Source organism: Lissotriton helveticus, chromosome 2_1 (assembly GCF_964261635.1).
Source record: "Lissotriton helveticus chromosome 2_1, aLisHel1.1, whole genome shotgun sequence".
NCBI lineage: Eukaryota > Metazoa > Chordata > Amphibia > Caudata > Salamandridae > Lissotriton > Lissotriton helveticus.
The window spans coordinates 1,936,392,115-1,936,410,178 of record NC_136059.1 but is presented as its reverse complement, the minus strand read 5'-3'; the positions used below and the strand labels follow the sequence as shown (position 1 = coordinate 1,936,410,178).

Below are 18,064 nucleotides of genomic sequence, written 5' to 3'. Positions count from 1 at the left end.
TAGAACCACAGTAGCAACAGTGCGTAGAGGTTGAGTGTCTTGTTCACTCAAGATAGGATGTTTCAGTAGTGGCACTGTTGGGACAAACGTGCTACCTCCACAGCACGCTTTACTAAACACTTTCAAAATACATTTTAAGTTTAAAATTTGTACAGCGATAAAAAAAGAAAAGGAGTGCTTCTCCAATTTAAAAACATAGAATATACAGAGCCATCTTCCTACAACATCGAAGTCAATTTTGTTTATTGGGCCTCATAAATTGTCACAACCCCCGAGGGTCGTTAAGGCGGTTTTGAGTACAGACTCTGATGCATAAACACCAATCTACACCAATTGAGTTCTTTAGGCAGAGAAATGAATCAACTTGAACAAGCATGATCTCTTGAAGGGAAATAGGACTAGAGAGGGGAGATTGGCATCACCTCTGTGATGATTCAAAATCATGCTCACCACTCGAGTCGAAAAGGTAGCTGGTGAAATAATGCTTACGCATGCTCAAGAGCATATGTGGTGTATAGCACACACATTGAGTTAACATATAAGTGCAATATGAATGTGAATACAGATGAAGCCCTTTGACACCTTTTGGCTCACCTGATGCTTCATTTGAAAATGCTCATAATAAACCCAGAAGATATGTGGTTCTGTCCCTAGTTCTAGAGTACCAGGCAATGCTGTAGTCTGGCGTGTAACAGAGCACCCAGTCTGCCAAACTGACGGTCCATACTCTCTATTTAGAGTCAGTGTTCCATCATGTTTCTGCCCATGTTGTATCCACTGACTCCATTGGTGTTAACCTGACATTAGGCAGTCCACCCTACTTAGAGCAGATGGTCTTATGTACTTTTTTATCTTCTTCAGGGCCACCATAAAACCTTGGAGGTCCAAAACAAAAAGAAGAAATATCCCCGCTACACCCTGGTAGAAAACTCCCTGGTTGTCTGGATCATTTTTCTGTTTTAAAAAAAACTCTCTCTTTGGGAGTTTGTTTTTGTAAAACAAAAAGGTTTGTAGAGAGGCCTCTGTGGTGGCAGCTCATTGGAAGGCATAGAGATCTCTGACAGGCAGGTAGAGCTCTTAAGATACAGTGGGCAGTAGGCCTCTCCAGCATCAGAGATCATTACCTCGGCTCCTTCGTGGATGACAGCTGGCCACCAAAGCTTAACCCTAGCTAAAATAAACACCCCGAAACATGCCCCTCACTGCCCCCAAATCACATTTAAGTGTACAACAGTTGTCTTCAATTGGAAACAAATACCAGCCTTGGTGCACTTTTTGAATGGAACTGTATTAAACAAAATGGTATATTGTACATATACAATGGCAGTCAAAGAGAGACAAATAATTGTATTAATTGTTTCACATGTCACAGAGGTGGTACTACAGTTCACATCTCTCCCAGCCTGTTTTACCAACTAAATAATGTTAACAAACTCTGTGTTGACAAAGTTTGACTATATAAAGGGTAAGCACTCATTTCTGTGTTGTATATTAATGTATACTTTCAAACAGATTAAAGTTCCTGCTCCTGTCAAGGCTTGTTATGCAAAATATTGACGATAATGTAAGCATATTTTAAGAGTAATGAAATCTCGGCACAAAAATCAAAAGTGTCTTGATACTGGTGATACGTTCACTAGCAGACTTAAAATGAACTGATCACCAATGAAGTGAAAGCCCTGGAGCCATGAGACAGGTGAGGTGAGGGGGAGATAGGCTGGACATTCAGCACAATATTTATTCTGAAGCGATAATGATTAATCCAAGGTTCTACTATACCTCTAATCCACTTCAACTAGTCATGCTGGCCAAGGTTTTGGAAGACAATGTCCAAACCTGACCTAACGCTGGATTCTTTTTTGCATTTTAAATCCTGGTCTTTGGATTCTTTAAGTCAATCTGCTACCATTACTGTCCTTGGTTTTAAGCCTTCTAAGAGCACTGTAAGTATATGTTACCAGTTTTGCATTACTTATTAGTCTGATTTTCACTTTGCAGTGAGGGTTACTTTAGCAATGTGTATCATTTCAGAATTCATCTCAATACTTAAAACGAAATGTAGCAAATGTACATCATAGTGCTAACCAGAGTTCCCGCCCCATAGGAAGAGCTAGACACTGCTATTTTAGCATAGACCATAAAGAAGTAGTTCAATTCCACATTTCTTAAGTGGGGTGCTGTGCTTTTGTTCTAGATTGCAAAGGCAACCTACCACAGAGATATTGCATCAAATGTATATCAGTAACTAGGCTAACATCTACCCAATTCTTAATATTTCTACATGTGCACGTATTTTTGCAACAGCTAGTCCCAATGTAGACTGTTGTAGGCGCATTGAATGCCCCATGTCATGCACAGAGAATTTCATTTGTAAAAATAAGGATACACTTGATCTACCTTAATTATTTAAAAGTAACTGGACATTGCACATTGCAAATCTTCTGATGCTACTAAGCAGTTTCATAATAATATCATTGAGATTGGACTGTCTCTAGAGTATTCTGCCTCACGCAAGTGAATTCTGGATAACAAATTACTTTGCTTGTAAATTGCAAATACTATAAATACATTTTGTGTACCAACATGTAAGCAAATGTTTTGTATATAAGTAGGATTTTAGTACTCTGGACCTTATCACAACTTGTCTTCGATTTTACTATTTTTTTTAATAAACACTGCATTTTTCATGCTTTTTTAATCTTTCTGTTTTCTTTTTTTGTAAGTAAACATCTTTATCTTTTTTGTAAATACATTCATAATGATTATAAGCAAGTTAAGATATTTCAAAGAATGTTGAATGTGAAGGAAATTGAATTTCTGCATTCAGAAAGGGCAGTCTGACATCGCAAAGAATTTCCCTTTTTCCTATTCATGGCTAGTATGTCTTCAAATTTTTGACCCAGCTGTCAATAATATATATTATTACTTTGCATAATGTTGTTTACATAGCAGTTTATTTAGGTAGATCTTATTTATTTTACAGGATAGTTGCAGAAAGGCAGTGCTGTGGTGCTATCTGAAGGAACTAGAAAGCATTGTTCGGGAATCCAAAATCCTAGGGAAGATGGTAGATGAACAGCTAATGAACTTCCTGTGGGAAAATTCCTGTTTGAGCAAGGTAACTTTAATTAAAAAAATATTTTATTATGCACTAATGCTTTTTCCAGCTCTTTTAGGATAGAAATGACCCATGCATTGTATATTGGTGTGTTCCCCTTTCCTGAGTCCCCAGACGCGTGTGTATCTAGTATCCTGACTTTTATGGCTCTGGCATCACACTAATGTAAACCTTTGCGGAGAGGCCTAGGCCTGTCCCTGACTTTGAGAGGTCCTAAGCATATTCTGTAACCTGGAGTAGCCCAACAAGTGCGCCCTCATAACTTACAGTGGACTACCGTCCCTGTTGTGGGTAAAGTACATGGAGCATGGCAGTATACCATGGTTAAGAGTGTGTTAATAGTGTGATCAGACAGTCTTATCTGAGTCACGCTGGTTGAGGACTGCTGCCCCACCTATGTAAAGTTCTTTTTCTATCTGTGCAGAACTTTACATAGATCCTGAACAGGGTCTGGCATGCTCCTTTTGACAGCCAACTACTGTGGGCTTCCTAAATAGTAGGAGAAATCTATGAAGCTATTGATACTGCTTTTTTAGGGTCTACAAAGCCCTCATATACTGCCATTCGCTTTGGTCATTGTGCTGTTCTCAACGTTATCAAAAAGACTCACACCTACACCATACTTACTCCGGGAATGAACTCCCCATTACTACAATTTCAGATAGCACTATTGTGTGCATGGCACTTATGCAGTGTGTCAGCTTCATGCAGTAATGCCAACAAAAACTGGCATACTCCTTCTATAAGTGACTCATACGTGCATCATTCACCATTTGAAATTATTTGACCAAATATGAGTGGCACTGTGGGGCTGAGTAAAATAGTGTAGATCAGATGAAACAAGACAAAGAATATTCTGAATTGTTGAACTAAGTCTCTTGGTTACTATAAACAACAGAACCCCTTGATTAGTGCCCTCACATGACCTGCTGAAGATTAAATAGAGGGTTTGTTGATCATGGTACATTTACAAGATAAAAGATCTTGCTGTGGATGTCCGATATTAATTAAGGGTTGTGTGCAGTGGGACAAATGGAATATATCCTAGAGTATTTAAGAATCTAACAAACAATGTTGCATGTTGCTCATTAGAAATACAAAAAAGCTCTATAAACTGGCAAACAACTGATGAAGTCCCAATCCTTGAAGTCACAGCAGGGTTCTGTGGTATGTAAATTAACTGGATTGTTTGGTAGTATACGAAATCCTCACAACAATAGTCTCATTAGAGAATAGTCGTATTGGACAAATTGAAATGCCTTATTGTGAGAACATGGAAATGCAGATGGATATTCTCTTCATAGGGTTTTGGAGTCATGTGGAAAAGGGAAATCTGCCAATTTCTGAAAGAAATATTAAATCTGAAGGAGAACCAACCATAAATAGGGAGGGGAGTGTATGTTAATGTAGTCTTTTCAGCCACAATCTGAGAATAATTTTCTTTACAATAAATATTGGGGAATAAATTCTCCCGGTTGATTCTCATTTGAACTTGGCATTTTCTCTAGCAATCAGAAGACTTTCTATTAATCGCCCAACTTTAAATCATTAATACCATTCCCCCTGAAGGCTGGTAAAAAGAGACTGTTCTAATGGAAATGAAAATTACATCTGGGTCACCATAAGGACTCATTATCGCTTCAGTGCATCCAATAGGTTAGAAAAGCTAAGAAAGAAAGAAACACAAATGTGGAGGTCTAGGGGGAGAAACGCACATCAGGAAAAAGAAGATAGTTTTACAGTTGTGTATGTCACTTCTGTAGCCTGATTTGGAGTATTGCATAGAGCACCGAATGAAAGAGCTGTTGGAGGATAAAGACACATTGCAGTCAGTCCAGAGAGGTACTCCTAAAATGGTAATTGTTATAACCACACATTCTGTGAGCCTGATTCTGAAACGTAAATTGTGATTTTGAGTACGTTTACTATTTTCTACTTTTTGCTTATTCACAAAATCCAAGTGTAAGTTACTACTAAAATAAAAAATATAATGGTCTAGCACCACACATGGCCAACTAATGGTATTGCAACACATCTCACAGAAAATAATGAAGGTAGGGAACTAAAGTAAAACCCTGTGGGAAATATTATATTACATTATTTAAAATAGATAAAATATAAATAAATATATTTTAATGTTATAAAAATGGTACATATTTATAATGTAACTATAAAATATTTTCAAAACCCTATTTTGAATTAAAAAAAATTATGTAGCAATATGTTTTCTTAAAACATAACTATAACTGCTAATATTTCTACACATCACTTTTAACAATTATTAATGTATGGTAAGAAAATAATCTTTAATTGGGAATTTAATTTAAACTTCAGAAAAATAATTGCAATTTTATTTTGTTATAGTTTGGGTTTTGATATCATGTACCTTCCTTGTTTCTCTGCCTCTGCTGCTCAGCCAGTGTGAATGTGTTGGGTAGAATGTGGTGTGGATGGTGATGTAATGGAATGTGTGGATTGCTGTGAGGTGGCTTGTCAGTTGGATCCTGGGCTGAGCAGCAGGGAGGCTGCTCCTGGTGGGGCTGATTTAATCTATACTACTGAACTTACAAGAAGACCATCTTAATATCTAAGAACAATAAACGTATTCATCTTTAACCTAAATACGTCTACTGGAACTCCGTACTTCATAACATAAACTGGCGACAAGTTGGATCAAAAAACTATGCGTGAGGATCTACTTCTAACTGAATTTTTTTTCAAGATACAACTCAACAAATAAACTACCCTTGGATTCCACGCCCTGCTGCCCTACCAGTGTCCTAATCCACTGGACAGCCCTTTGACAGGGTGTATGCTTCCTGCTACTGCTTACTTCAACTTCAAGCCAAGAGGTAAACCCTCTTACACTACGCGCAACAGCGCATTTCCACGCACCGCAGATTTTTAATGATCTGGCAGAGTTAATTCTATACTACATGCCTGATTTCTTACATGGATTTCGACCTAACTTGGTGTTATTTCAACCCTGTGTTCTTTGGTGGTTTTTAAATCCTGTGATTAAACTGTGGATAGTTATGACTTGGAGGATGAGATCAGGAGAGGAATGCTCCTATTCCTTCATGGAGAGACATTTTTGTGGGTCTCATCATCAGAGTTTGAAGTTGCCAGAGTGCCATTTTTCAATCATTATGTGGCAGTTACTCAAATTGCTAAGTGTGCATTCTCATCGTTATATGCGCAATGTTCAAATGGTCCGCAAGGAGTCCATGGTCACAGTGTGTGCTCCGCGCGCTCTCTTCCACGTGAGTCTGTTCTTGGATGTTTTTTTTCTTCTTTCTGCTGCCATCCTGCAATCCTGGGATCCTAGCTGGGCGGAGAAGCTTTTTAGCACTTGCACTCCTTGAGCCATCCGGCGTGCGTCCTCTTTATGTGCTGCCATTTTGAGTGAGGTGAACTTCCTGTATCAGTCTGTATTCTTCCCTGTGACTTTCTTTCCGACGTTTGTGGAGCCTTTTGTGTGTGAAGTCTTTTGGGGCAATGTATTTTCCTGTCTACAGCCCTACCGCCATCTGAACAGAGACGCTTTGCAGGTTTCATTGCTGTGTTTCTCTCTCTTCACCTATGTGTTGAACTTCAGGTTATGCTTCGGTATTGAAGCAGCGGTGTTTTGCTGTCATCTATTGCATCCCCCAGCAATGGTGTTTGTCTACTGTTCTATCAATCTGCATCTCTTGCACCTGCCTTTTATTTTATTGTATTGCCCCGTCACCTATGTATTTATGTATTGGACCATTTCCATTATGATGGAATGTGTTGATGCTTTCTTATTTTGTGTGGAACTACCATTTTATTCAGGATGTCTTTTATAAGATAAATTATTTTCCTATTTTTTATTAATGTGTTTTTACCATATATCCACTTACATGCCACAGTGCTGTTAATGTGTATATCTCTTGGTATGCAGGTGTTCATGCGTTTTCTTTACTGTCTGTACTTTGGACGTGAATCATATTCTTATGGGTTGTCATTGAGTATTCTACTTAATTTTTGCTTTTTCATATGACTTCTTTTACGGTGTTTTTTTCTGTTGTGCGCTGCTTGTTGCGCGTGTATTCCTCTTCATATACTCTCCTGCGTGATCTCTTTTGAGGTGTTTCTGCATTATTTATTTTTCATTGGGGTGCAGTCAACCCAGATCACCCTTCTATTGCCGTTTGGAGATTCCGTGTACTCTTCTGGGGTGTAGATCTTCCTTTTTTCTTTGTTTATTGCTTGGTGTCTCAACGGTGGGATGTTGCTCACCCATTTTATTATTTTCACTATATGCCCTCCTCCAGAGATGATGTGTTGAGTGCAAGTCACTGCTTTGTGTCTCACCTGTAGGGGGTTGCTCACACATTTTATACTTTGCTCTATTTGCCCTTCTCCAGGAATGATGTGTTGGTTGGAAGTCACCTGATGCATGCTTTCTGATTGGGTGTAAGCCACCCGTTTTTGCATTCTGGTTGGGTGTAAGTCACCCGTTGCTTGCTTTCTGGTTTGGTGATAGCCACAAGTTTCTTGCTTTCTGGTTGAGTGCAAGTCACCCGTTGCTTGCTTTTTGGTTGGGTGCTAGATACCCATTGCTTGCTTTCTGGTTGGGTGTAAGCCACCCGTTCCTTGCTTTGTGGTTGGGTGTAAGTCACCCGTTACTTGCCTTGTGGTTGGGTGCTAGTCACCCGTTGCTTGCTTTCTGGTTGGGTGTAAGTCACCCTAGTTGTTTTCTTCACGTGTTGGACCTCTGGAGTTCTGTGTGTGTTATTTTATGGGAGTACTTGTTTTTTCTGTTTGTGTCTCCTCTCCTCCCTGTATTCTAGTTTCGGGTGGTTTCCTTTTTTCCTCTTTTGCTGTGTTCTGTATTTTTCTTCGCCAGTCTGGCCAACTGGTGTGATGGTGGTGGTAGTAACTTGGAGCACTTTACTTTTGGTCACTTTACTTTTGGTTTGTTTTGTATGGACAACTTTTACTTACTTATATATATGTCTCTCGCTCCATTTCATTTTTTGTTCTGGGGCAGCATTCTTCTTTTTGAATTTGCTCTGATAAGGAAGGAGATGTGTGAGCTGGTTTACGTTTTCTACATTTCCATTTTGTTTTCTACATTTCTATTTTCGTGTTTTTTACTTAGTCATGCTTCTTTTATGTAGCTTATTTTCTCTTGCACATTTCAGCTTGTTTATGCTTAGTCTTTTTTTGTGCCTTGTGTTTCCTTTGCAATGCTGTATACATTGTGCATTTTGCTACGTGTTCTCTTGCATTTTTCTTCTATGTAACTGCGATGTTCCTACTTATTTTCTGTATTGTTTCTCTTATTTAGAATATTTCCACCTTGCTTATTTTGCATGTTTAAGCATAGTCACTTATTAGTGCTTTGTGTCTCTTATGAATTGTTGTCTACTATTTGCATCTGCTATCCTTTCTGTAAAGGGGGAAAGGTGTGTTATAGCTTGGGTTTTGATATCCTGCATCTTCGCTGTTTATCTGCCTCTGCCACTCAGCCAGTGTGAATGTGTTAGGTAGAATGTTGGTGTGGATGGTGATGTAATGGAATGTGTGGATTGCTGTGAGGTGGAGCGTCAGTTGGATCCTATGCTGAGAACCAGGGAGGCTGCTCCTGGTGGGGCTGATTCCATCTATACTACTCAACTTACAAGAAGACCATCTTTATATCTAAGAACAATACATGTATTCATCTTTAACCTAACTACGTCTACTGGAACTCCTCCTTACATCATAACCTAAACTGACGACGAGTGTCAGTTGGATCCTGGGCTGAGCAATAGGGAGGCTGCTCTTGGTGGGGCTGATTACATCTGTACTACTGAACTTACTGGAAGATCATCTTAACTTTTTAAAACAATAAACATATTCATCTTTAACCTAACTACGTCTACTGGAACTCCTCCTTACATCATAACACATTTATTTCTATTAAATATTTTATTTCAAAATTGAGCTAATAGTGATGTAGCATTTTTTGTTTGGTTCCACATTTGATCTCAATGTATAAAATGAATTTACATTAAAATTGAATATAAAATATTTCCAATACTAAAATATTTTTTTAAACATTTTTCCTATGCTCTGCCCTAGGGAGACTCCACAGTGTGGGTGGAGATCTATGCATGATAAAGTATTTATTTTAAATATAGAACAAAATAAAAATATATTTGTAACATACCCTGTTTGGGCTTCAGCTGTGTGAGTGAGGCAGTCACCCTCTGCTGACCATGCTCACACCTCTGGGATCCAGATGTAATATCCCCAACTTCACAGTTGTTTGACGTGATGTTCCTCTAGTTCAGTCTTTGTGAAAGCTCCTTTTATTTCCTCCATCCTGGTTGCATGGTCGTCACCTTATTTTCAATTTGATGGCTATTTTTTGTAAATGTTTTAGAAGGGTCAACGTAATTTACTTCCTTGGCTCAAAACAGGGTAGGTGGGATTGGATGCTTTAGGGTTGTCTCCACTATATTTGTTTAATGATCTGCAGAGAATAGAAACTGTTCTTCTCTTTCCGTCCCTATTATTTGTGTTTGTTAGGTTTCATTGTGACGGTATAGTCGGTCTGCCTCGTATTTGAATCATATTCACCCCCAGTCAAGAGATCTGGGTTAAATCCATCGTTCTTTTGCTCACCATGCCACGCCAGTTTAGACCCAGACCCAGCCATATGCAAATCGGATCTTCCATGGGGGCGTTTTGGGCGCCGCCCCACTTCTTTCTCGCCGTGCGAGAAGGCAGAAACAAATAGTAGAGAACTACCATTTGTTTCTGCCTTCTCGCACGGCGAGAAAGCAGAAGTTCGTGCTTGAGAGAGTGGGAGGGGTTACTCGAGGGCAGGGGGGAGTGGCTTTCCCCACTGTTGTTAATACTGTCTGTTTGGGCAGCCTGAGAGGCTGTCCAAACAGACAGTATTAACTGTATTAATAACAACGGGCAAGCCGCTCTCCCCTGCCCTCGAGTAACCCCTCCCACTCTCCCTGTTCTCTGTATGCTGCATATGATAAACAATATCCCAACTGGTATTATTTCTGGACAATTAAACAGGATATCCATACAGCAACCCGGACACAGCGCTTAACTCGCTTTCACTCCGACAGAGGAAAGATCCACTCTCCTCCTCTCCATGCGGACAACTACGGCCATCCGACGGACTGAACTAACGCGGATTGATTTATTCTACCGCGACCACCCACTACGAGAGTATCCGCACCTTGTTTGGACCATCCGGTCCCGGATTACCTCTCAACTACCCTCGGCATCTACTCTACCGAGGATGCTATTCTGGACTCGCTTGTACCCATGTCCTGCCCTTTAGAAACTGAGACAAGCGCCCAGTCTCGTGACCAGTGGTCTACCCACTACATTGCCTGACGCACTGCCTCTGGCCCTCCTGTCCTGATGGTGATCCTAAATACCGTGGATCGAAACGCCGTCGACTTCCCAGCGAACTCCTAGGCGCCCTTTACTCAGTGGTTGTTATAGAATGATATATGCAAAACTAAATTTTTGAATACTAAATTGTTTTTACGCACTGTATATATTTACTCACTTTTCACTTTGCGCCGACCACGCTGCTTTTCACTGTCACTTGCGTCGCCGTAGTGCCACCCACTTTGCACTCGTGCACCTTGTACAAAATTGGGCTATCATTGGTTATCTATTAATTGCAGTGCTGACACTAACTGTAATTGATGCTGTCCTACGGAATTTTTTCTAATGTTGATATAAATGATGCTTTTAGCATATATGAAATTCATATTGAGTATCCTTGTTTCTGTTTGGATAATACTGTATGGATATCCTGTTTAATTGTCCAGAAATAATACCAGTTGGGATATTGTTTATTATACTCATCCTTCTACCCCAATCCCAACAAGGTTGATGGGTTTCTACTCCTGTTTTCTTACACAACTCTGTATGCTGCAGCATACAGAGAAATGACGTGGTGTTGGGGCAGCCGGCCGAACCAATCACAGCGCTGTGCTGTGGTGGAGGGGAGGGAGACTGCCTGGCTTCCTGCGTGACGAGTGACGATGAATTCAAGAACAGGAAGGCGGGTTCGGGACGTCTGGAGTCGGAACGAACTTGAAGGCGGGAAGGTAAGGTAAGTTAAGTTTATTGACTTGACTTTGTTGTTTTATTATTAGCAGGGTTGAGACACGAGGTTGCTGTGCAGGGGCCGTGGGTTGGGGAGGCTGTCGGGGGCAGGAGGAGTATTGTGTGCTACATTATTCATTGTTGAAAGAGTGGGTAGACCGGGGCCTCGGTGCCTACCTCAGAACCTTTGTTCGTTTCACAGATGCAGATCTGAACCGTGACACATCTAGCCCAGTACTCTCGCATCCAGTACTTTTTGTCTAAATCCAGTGAGATCTGGAGTCTGGGAAAACTGGATCGAACTGTCCCCTCCTTTCAAGTCTCCGTGCACTGCTTTCTTGGTGGGAGTTTCTTTATTTGGGTAGCTTCCTTGACCTGTGTTCAGTGATTCTGGTTTGACATATGCAAGTAGGTTGATTCCACGTTGGCACCCGTTTTCTACTCAGCTTTTAGGTCTGGTCGGTTTTGTGCGTAAACAAATCTAACTAGCACGATACAAAATTGGCAAGCACGTCTCATTCCTTCATTTCCTTTCTGAATCAAGGCATTTCGTGGGTGCGCACAATCTGGGCTCTAGATATTTTGCGTGGTCGTCTCTAAATATATCACTTTGCTATATTAGAAGGCTTGCAAGGCATGAACTGTAATTAACAAAATGACTCCAGTGTCTAAAGCAGCAGCCCACTTACTTCGCTAAATACAATTCAAATCTGTGATCTGCATGTTACATAATGTAATTATTTTCGTTTATGCTTGCTGGCTGCGCTTGCTCGCCACAGTGCGCCGTCAACAACTTTTACGCCCTGCCACTTTCAAATGTCACCAGCCGCCACTGGTCTTGACCCTGTGCCTCATGGGAGCAGTCCAGACCGAACTGCCAAGCCAGATCCTCCCTCGACCGGAAACAAGCATCCACTGCACAGCAGTCTGTCATCATGTTGCATTAGATAAGGCTCTCTGTCCTGAGGTATTCCACTATAGGAACCCAACTTGAATCAGTGGTTATTTCCCCACCTCTTTTTGTTGTCACCCCTACAGCAGACAGCCGGACTTCGCTCAGGAGGCATCTCATCCTGCCTCGTATAACGTTTGTTATGCCCCTTAAAAATGCAATTTACAGCTCCCATGTTACCATCTTGTGAGCCCAGGCAGTCACAAGTCGGGTTGGGGTACAAGTCCACATTTTAAAGGATTCTTGCATGAGTTGTGGATAATTGTGGCCATCCTTCAGGTGGGCTCAGACCATGCCCAGATGGGACTTGTCACGGTGAGCTAAAACCCGTAGCCCCAGCCGCGATAGGAGAGCAGCAACATAGCTCAAGAGCTTTGTGCCCATCTTCCTGCGCCACTTTCTCTTTTGTTCTTTGGTATTGAGATTGCACTTCAATCACAATCTATTGTTAACGGGATATATAAGTGGAATAATAACAAACCTGGAAATGCCATTTAGTTGGAATGAGTTTCCACAATCTAAACTGGTCATCAAAACTGATATTAATTTGGACAGCTTTAGCTTCAGCTCAATTCGCAATCTTTGTTAATTCCAACGTGCATTAAATTCATATAAAGAGCAAATCTGTCAAATTCCACATGTTAATCAAGCATATCAGCGCTTGTCCCAAACAACTGTGAGTCACAATTCTATTGGCAAACACCAAACTTGACTTTGCTGTTAAAGTACTTCCTTGAGAAATGAACCTTGTGTTTAGACGGTGGTGGCAGCATGCCAGAATACCTTCAAGTTATCTGTGTGGCTTATAATATCCCCTTCCTTATTGTTCTCGTTTCTTTTCATCGGAACCCCAACTTTTAACGTTTCTCTTCCTCATTCACTGCACGTATTCCATCTCAGTGGGTGACCGTGGCCTCTCAACAACCCTTCTAGGCACGCAACTCATTTCCCTTTCTGTTATCTTGGTATTTCTTTTTTGTTGTGATACAATACGGCAGGTAAAGAGCTACCTTTCTGGGAGCTGAATTGCACTGTGTGATTCCAGGAAACCTGGGATCAACCTCGGCGTCCCTGCTTGACCTCGTTGTGTGATTCTAGGAAATCGCCATTTCTTTGCTTTTTTTCCTTCATCGTTACATTTGAAAGCGCCTTGAAATACATTCCGGAATCAGGATATGTGCTTTACAAGACCCTCCCTTGTGCACATGGTTTAATAGAGTTTAGTCTTGCTCCTTCTATTAGAATGTCACAGATAGGTTGCACATTACAAGTGACTTGCCTCAGTTCACACTAGTGGCGTTGTTGTCAGTGCGGTGGATGGGGGCATGAATGCTTCAAAATTCATGTTTTGAAATGTTCACTTCTAATAAATGCACCAGAATGCAGTGCCAATAAAGTGAAAACTCCCGAAGATATTAAAGAAACACTTCTGAAATATAAACTTTATCTTATGTGTACATAATGTTCGTTGTTGATGAGGGACTCATCTTTCGTTATGGCTTTTTGGATTGGCTCGCCTCTAATTCATGATCTTTATTAATTTGCTGTCCTTCACACACCTACTGCGGTCAAGCTTAACATGGTTGACTTGACTGTGGCAACTGCTCCCTCAGCTGCCTTGTGGTGGGCTTCAGCAGGAGCAGTATGCCTACTGTTGGGTTCGTTCCCAATAATGATTATCTGGTGACTGGAAGTGCCTTATCAATCAACTATGTGTGCTGGCTCTGACTGCCCTACCAGCTGCTACCAATGTAGGTAGTAGGGATCCTCTGTGAAAAGGGGGCCTTTTTGGTGGCAAGAAGTGAGCCTTCTATCCAGGACTAGAAGGTGTGGTATGTTTCCTCAGTCATCTCCTATTTAGTGCAGGATGATGCACTATTGCTTCCTCTACATTTTATAGACAGGGCTTGTGTTGCATCCTTTGAATGAAGAGGTCCACTCCAGAAATGGGCTTTACAGAATAGGAGTACAGCACCAAGGACCCTCACAAACTGTTACGGTATACTCTGGAAGCAGAGATAGTTAGCGTTAGACTTTATTTAAGTCAAATAGACAACACACCGTAAACAGGAGTGGTGTGTGTGAGAGCCTAAGAGTGGATCTAAAATGACAGTTGGAGGAGTGCTCAACTATTATAATCGAACTTCCAGCTGTTAACATTCCAGCTGGTGACGTTATGTAAAGGAGGGGTCAGGCAGGGGGAGAGGGAGAGGGAGAGAGATAGACAGGGGTGCAAACTTAAGAACACAACACATCTCCTTTCCTAAGGGAGAAACGACTAAAGTAGGCACAGTAAGAAAACACGCAGGATAACTAGTCGCACAAAAGGTCCTTGTACTTGCTAGGTTTCTTCCAACCCGCGCCTGCATTTGTTGGTGCATGCTCCTTCTGTAAAGTCTTTCTCCAACTCATTGTCTTCTTTTGCCACTTGACTATCTTCTGAGATTTCAGGGCTACCTGCTTCTGTAGTTACAATATCAATATTCTCACTCAAAGTTTCCTCGCCATCCTGTATTTCTCTAGTAGTGGTACAGACATTGGGGCCAGGTGACAACTCAGAGTCAGAAGAGTTAATGTCTCTGTATTCACCCATGGTTTCTATAAGTTCAAGGCCAGTTCCCTCTCTGCTAGCCTTACAACTTGTAGGCCTGGATATGATATCTCCTTCACCTCCAGAATACTCACTTTCTTCACACAACCATCCATAGATGCCCAGTTCCCCAGCATTTTCCTCCTTCTCCACTCGTTTATCCATATTGGTGTTCTTAGGAATCACATCCGGGTTTGTGCAAACAGAAATTGAGGAGGCATGCCAGATTTTTCCATCGCTAATGAGTGCAGAGTTATTAAATACTTTTTCCACTATTAGGGGGATCTGTGAACCTATTCTGTCCTTTTCCCAGGTGTCCATCTTTTTTTCCTCTCACTCTGTCTCCTTCCTTTATTTTTATTTCCTTTAACTTATGTTTGCTGTCGCATTCCTCCGTGCACCGACTTTGTGCCTTTTGAATTCTTCCTCTGACTGATTCAGCCGACCATTCTGTTCTCTTTGCCTTCTTGAGCCATCCCATATTGTTCTTGGAAATAGGAGTTCTTCCTCTCATCATTTCGAATGGGCTTGCCAGAGTATTCACTCCCGGTGTTATTCTGTATTCCCATATCATTTTGTTGACTTCCTACCTCCAACATTGCCCATATTTGTTGGCTAGTTGAATGGTCCTTTTTATTACCCTTTTAACTTGTTCCATGGCATTATTGCCAGCCGGTCCAAAAATAGATGTTGTTTTGTGGGTAATTCCGTTTCGCTCAATGAACTTTTTAAAAATGTCTGACTTGAATTGCCTTGCGTTATTACTTGCTATTGTTATGGGTATACCCTCTCTTGTGAATATACTGTCTATGAAACTGACCACGTCAGTTACATCCATCCTCCTGGCCACTTCGAGAAATGATCCACTAGGACCAATATGTTCACTTGCTCCTCATTAAATTGTATGGGTCCAATTATATCTATTTCTACTCTCTTCCATGGCATGTTTGAGCCATTTAACAGTTGTAGAGGTGGTTTGAGATTTACCTGTGTTTTGATCTTGTCCTGTTGTAATACAAGTACAGGTTCAGATCTGTTGGGGTTAAGGGGGATTCCAAGTTTACCTTGGTCTTTCCAGCCTAGCACTGATGGGCCCGTGGCAGCTACATATAACTTACTGCTTGTTACTCTTTCCTTGAATCCAAAATTTAGTTCCCTAAAACCCCTTAGTTCAATTGATTCACCCCGAACGTTTTTAGAGTTATATCAGGTTTTTCCATGTGCCCTCCTAATTTCCTTTTGAATTTTTCTCTCCACACGTCCTGGTTGATTATGGTGCAGGGTGACCCGGAGTCCGCTACTATTTCAATGTTCACACCTCCTATCTCCACTATGCACATGTGTTTTTCCTTTCCAACCTTCCCTGTTTCTTCACCTTCACTTTCTTCCGTCACTTTTAATACACATAGGTTGTAATCAGAGTCATCCGACGATTCCTGTTCCTCCTCTTCTTCATCCTCTACATATTTTATTTTCTCCCATTGTTTCCTTTTGCAAGCTTTTTGAAAATGCCCTATTAGTCCACACTTTGTACATTTGTTATTTCTTGCCGGACATTTCCAGTCACTAGCTAAATGCTTGTTGCTATCACAGCGGTAACATTTTATTTGTTCTGTATTCTTCATTTTCCCATTGTCTTTTTGTTCTTCCCTTTCTTTGTACTTGTAGTCCTTTACCTTGTTTCTCATTCCGCAAATTTTTGCCACTACGCTTTCATCATCCGTTTTGTTTTTAGTTTCACTGATGACCTCCTTTGCGCATCGCCCAGTCAATTCAGCTTTCTTAACGATCTCAATGACTTGTTGAAGGGGTTTCACGCCCTTTGCCCAAAGCGCATCTGGTATGTTTGGGTTTGCGGCACACATCACTATCTGATCCCTAATGAGATCATCATGCATATTTCCAAATTTGCATGATAGTGCTACATTTTTTAATGCCGATACATAGTCCTCCATACTTTCCTCCTTACCTTGCTTCCTTCTATAAAATTTGTATCTGTGCACTGCAGCACACACCGTGGGCTTATATTAATTATACAAGTATTCTGTTGCCTCACTGAAAACGTTTCTTCCTTCACCTTCTCTTAACTTCTTCGTAATATTCTTGTATACTTTCAAACCACCTGCACCCAAACAATGTAATAGTATTTTCTTTTTTTCCTCTGGTTTTAGTGGTTCATCATCCTTATCAAATGTTGTGATGTAATTACAAAAGTACTCCTTCCATTCCTCCCACTTTAATAGTGGTGCACCTGTACCTTTTAAAAACGCTTCAGGTGGCTGCAAATTATAAATGTTACCTGATGCCATTTTTATTTTTCACTTAATCCTTTTTTTTGTTCCACCCAGGTCAATATTTATTTACTAATGCGGTTCTTCTTATATGATACTTTGCCTCGTATTTATTTATGTATTTTTTTTTTTAGCACATCGAGTATGGCTCCATAAATTTCACACCTGTTGTAAGTCCGCTTTGTTTATACACTTCGCTGCGCCGAAAAGTTCTTTTGTCTTCCAATAGCCGTCTGTATGATTCCCTTTTTTTCCTTCTGCCAGTCACATTTCCTGGTTGCCGTCCTTGATGCACGCTTTGAGTGCGTAGAAAGACTAGACCAGCAACTCCCTTATATCAAAATGGCGCCGATGCGTCTTACGTCACTCTGTTGTGCCTCTCCGCGCCAAATCCTGACGTGTTTTTCAGTGACGCCTACCACCTTCATTCGTCTCGCACTGAAGCGAAATCTCCACACAACTTTTCCGGTACTTTTTCCTATTAATCCGCTATTATTTTCACATTTAGCCTTCTTTTTCATAAGTAAAAATTTTCAGCGACTCGCACAGTTCTCATACGACATTCCGCTTCTTTTATCTTAAAACTGAATTGCCGTTCCATGTGAGGGTTGGGTTTTTTTCCCACTCACAAATGTCATTTAAGCTTACAGTTGTTTATACGATTATTCCACTCCCCGATGCTTTTTTTTTTGCTTTCCACACTTCTTCCTCAGTGTATACATTTTCACTTATTACACCCTACTGTTCATCTTACAATTTACGTCCTTATTTTCTTCACCAGTTTAGTTTAATTCTTTCCTCATCCTTTCATCTTCACAAGCTCCCGTTTTTCACTAATCCAATTTTTTCACTTGCCTGCGTTGAGATGATTATTTCTCTTAGTTTTCTGTTACTCAATCTGCCTCCTTCTTTTTCCTTTGTTGTTGGTTCCTTCGGTGCGCTGTCCAGCTACCTCGTTGCCAAATTTGTTAAGGTATACTCCGGAAGCAGAGATAGTTAGCGTTAGACTT

General features: G+C 40.8%; 1 protein-coding gene across 1 annotated transcript in view; it reads left to right on the top strand.

Annotated features, from left to right (window-relative positions):
• The window catches only part of IL15 (interleukin 15), a 474,997-nt gene that overhangs the window by 395,816 nt on the left and 61,117 nt on the right, over positions 1 to 18,064 (top strand). The window contains exon 6 of the mRNA XM_078676859.1: positions 2,984 to 3,118. Within this exon, the coding sequence (XP_078532985.1) occupies positions 2,984 to 3,118 (135 nt within the window). The remainder of the gene's footprint in view (positions 1 to 2,983; positions 3,119 to 18,064) is intronic.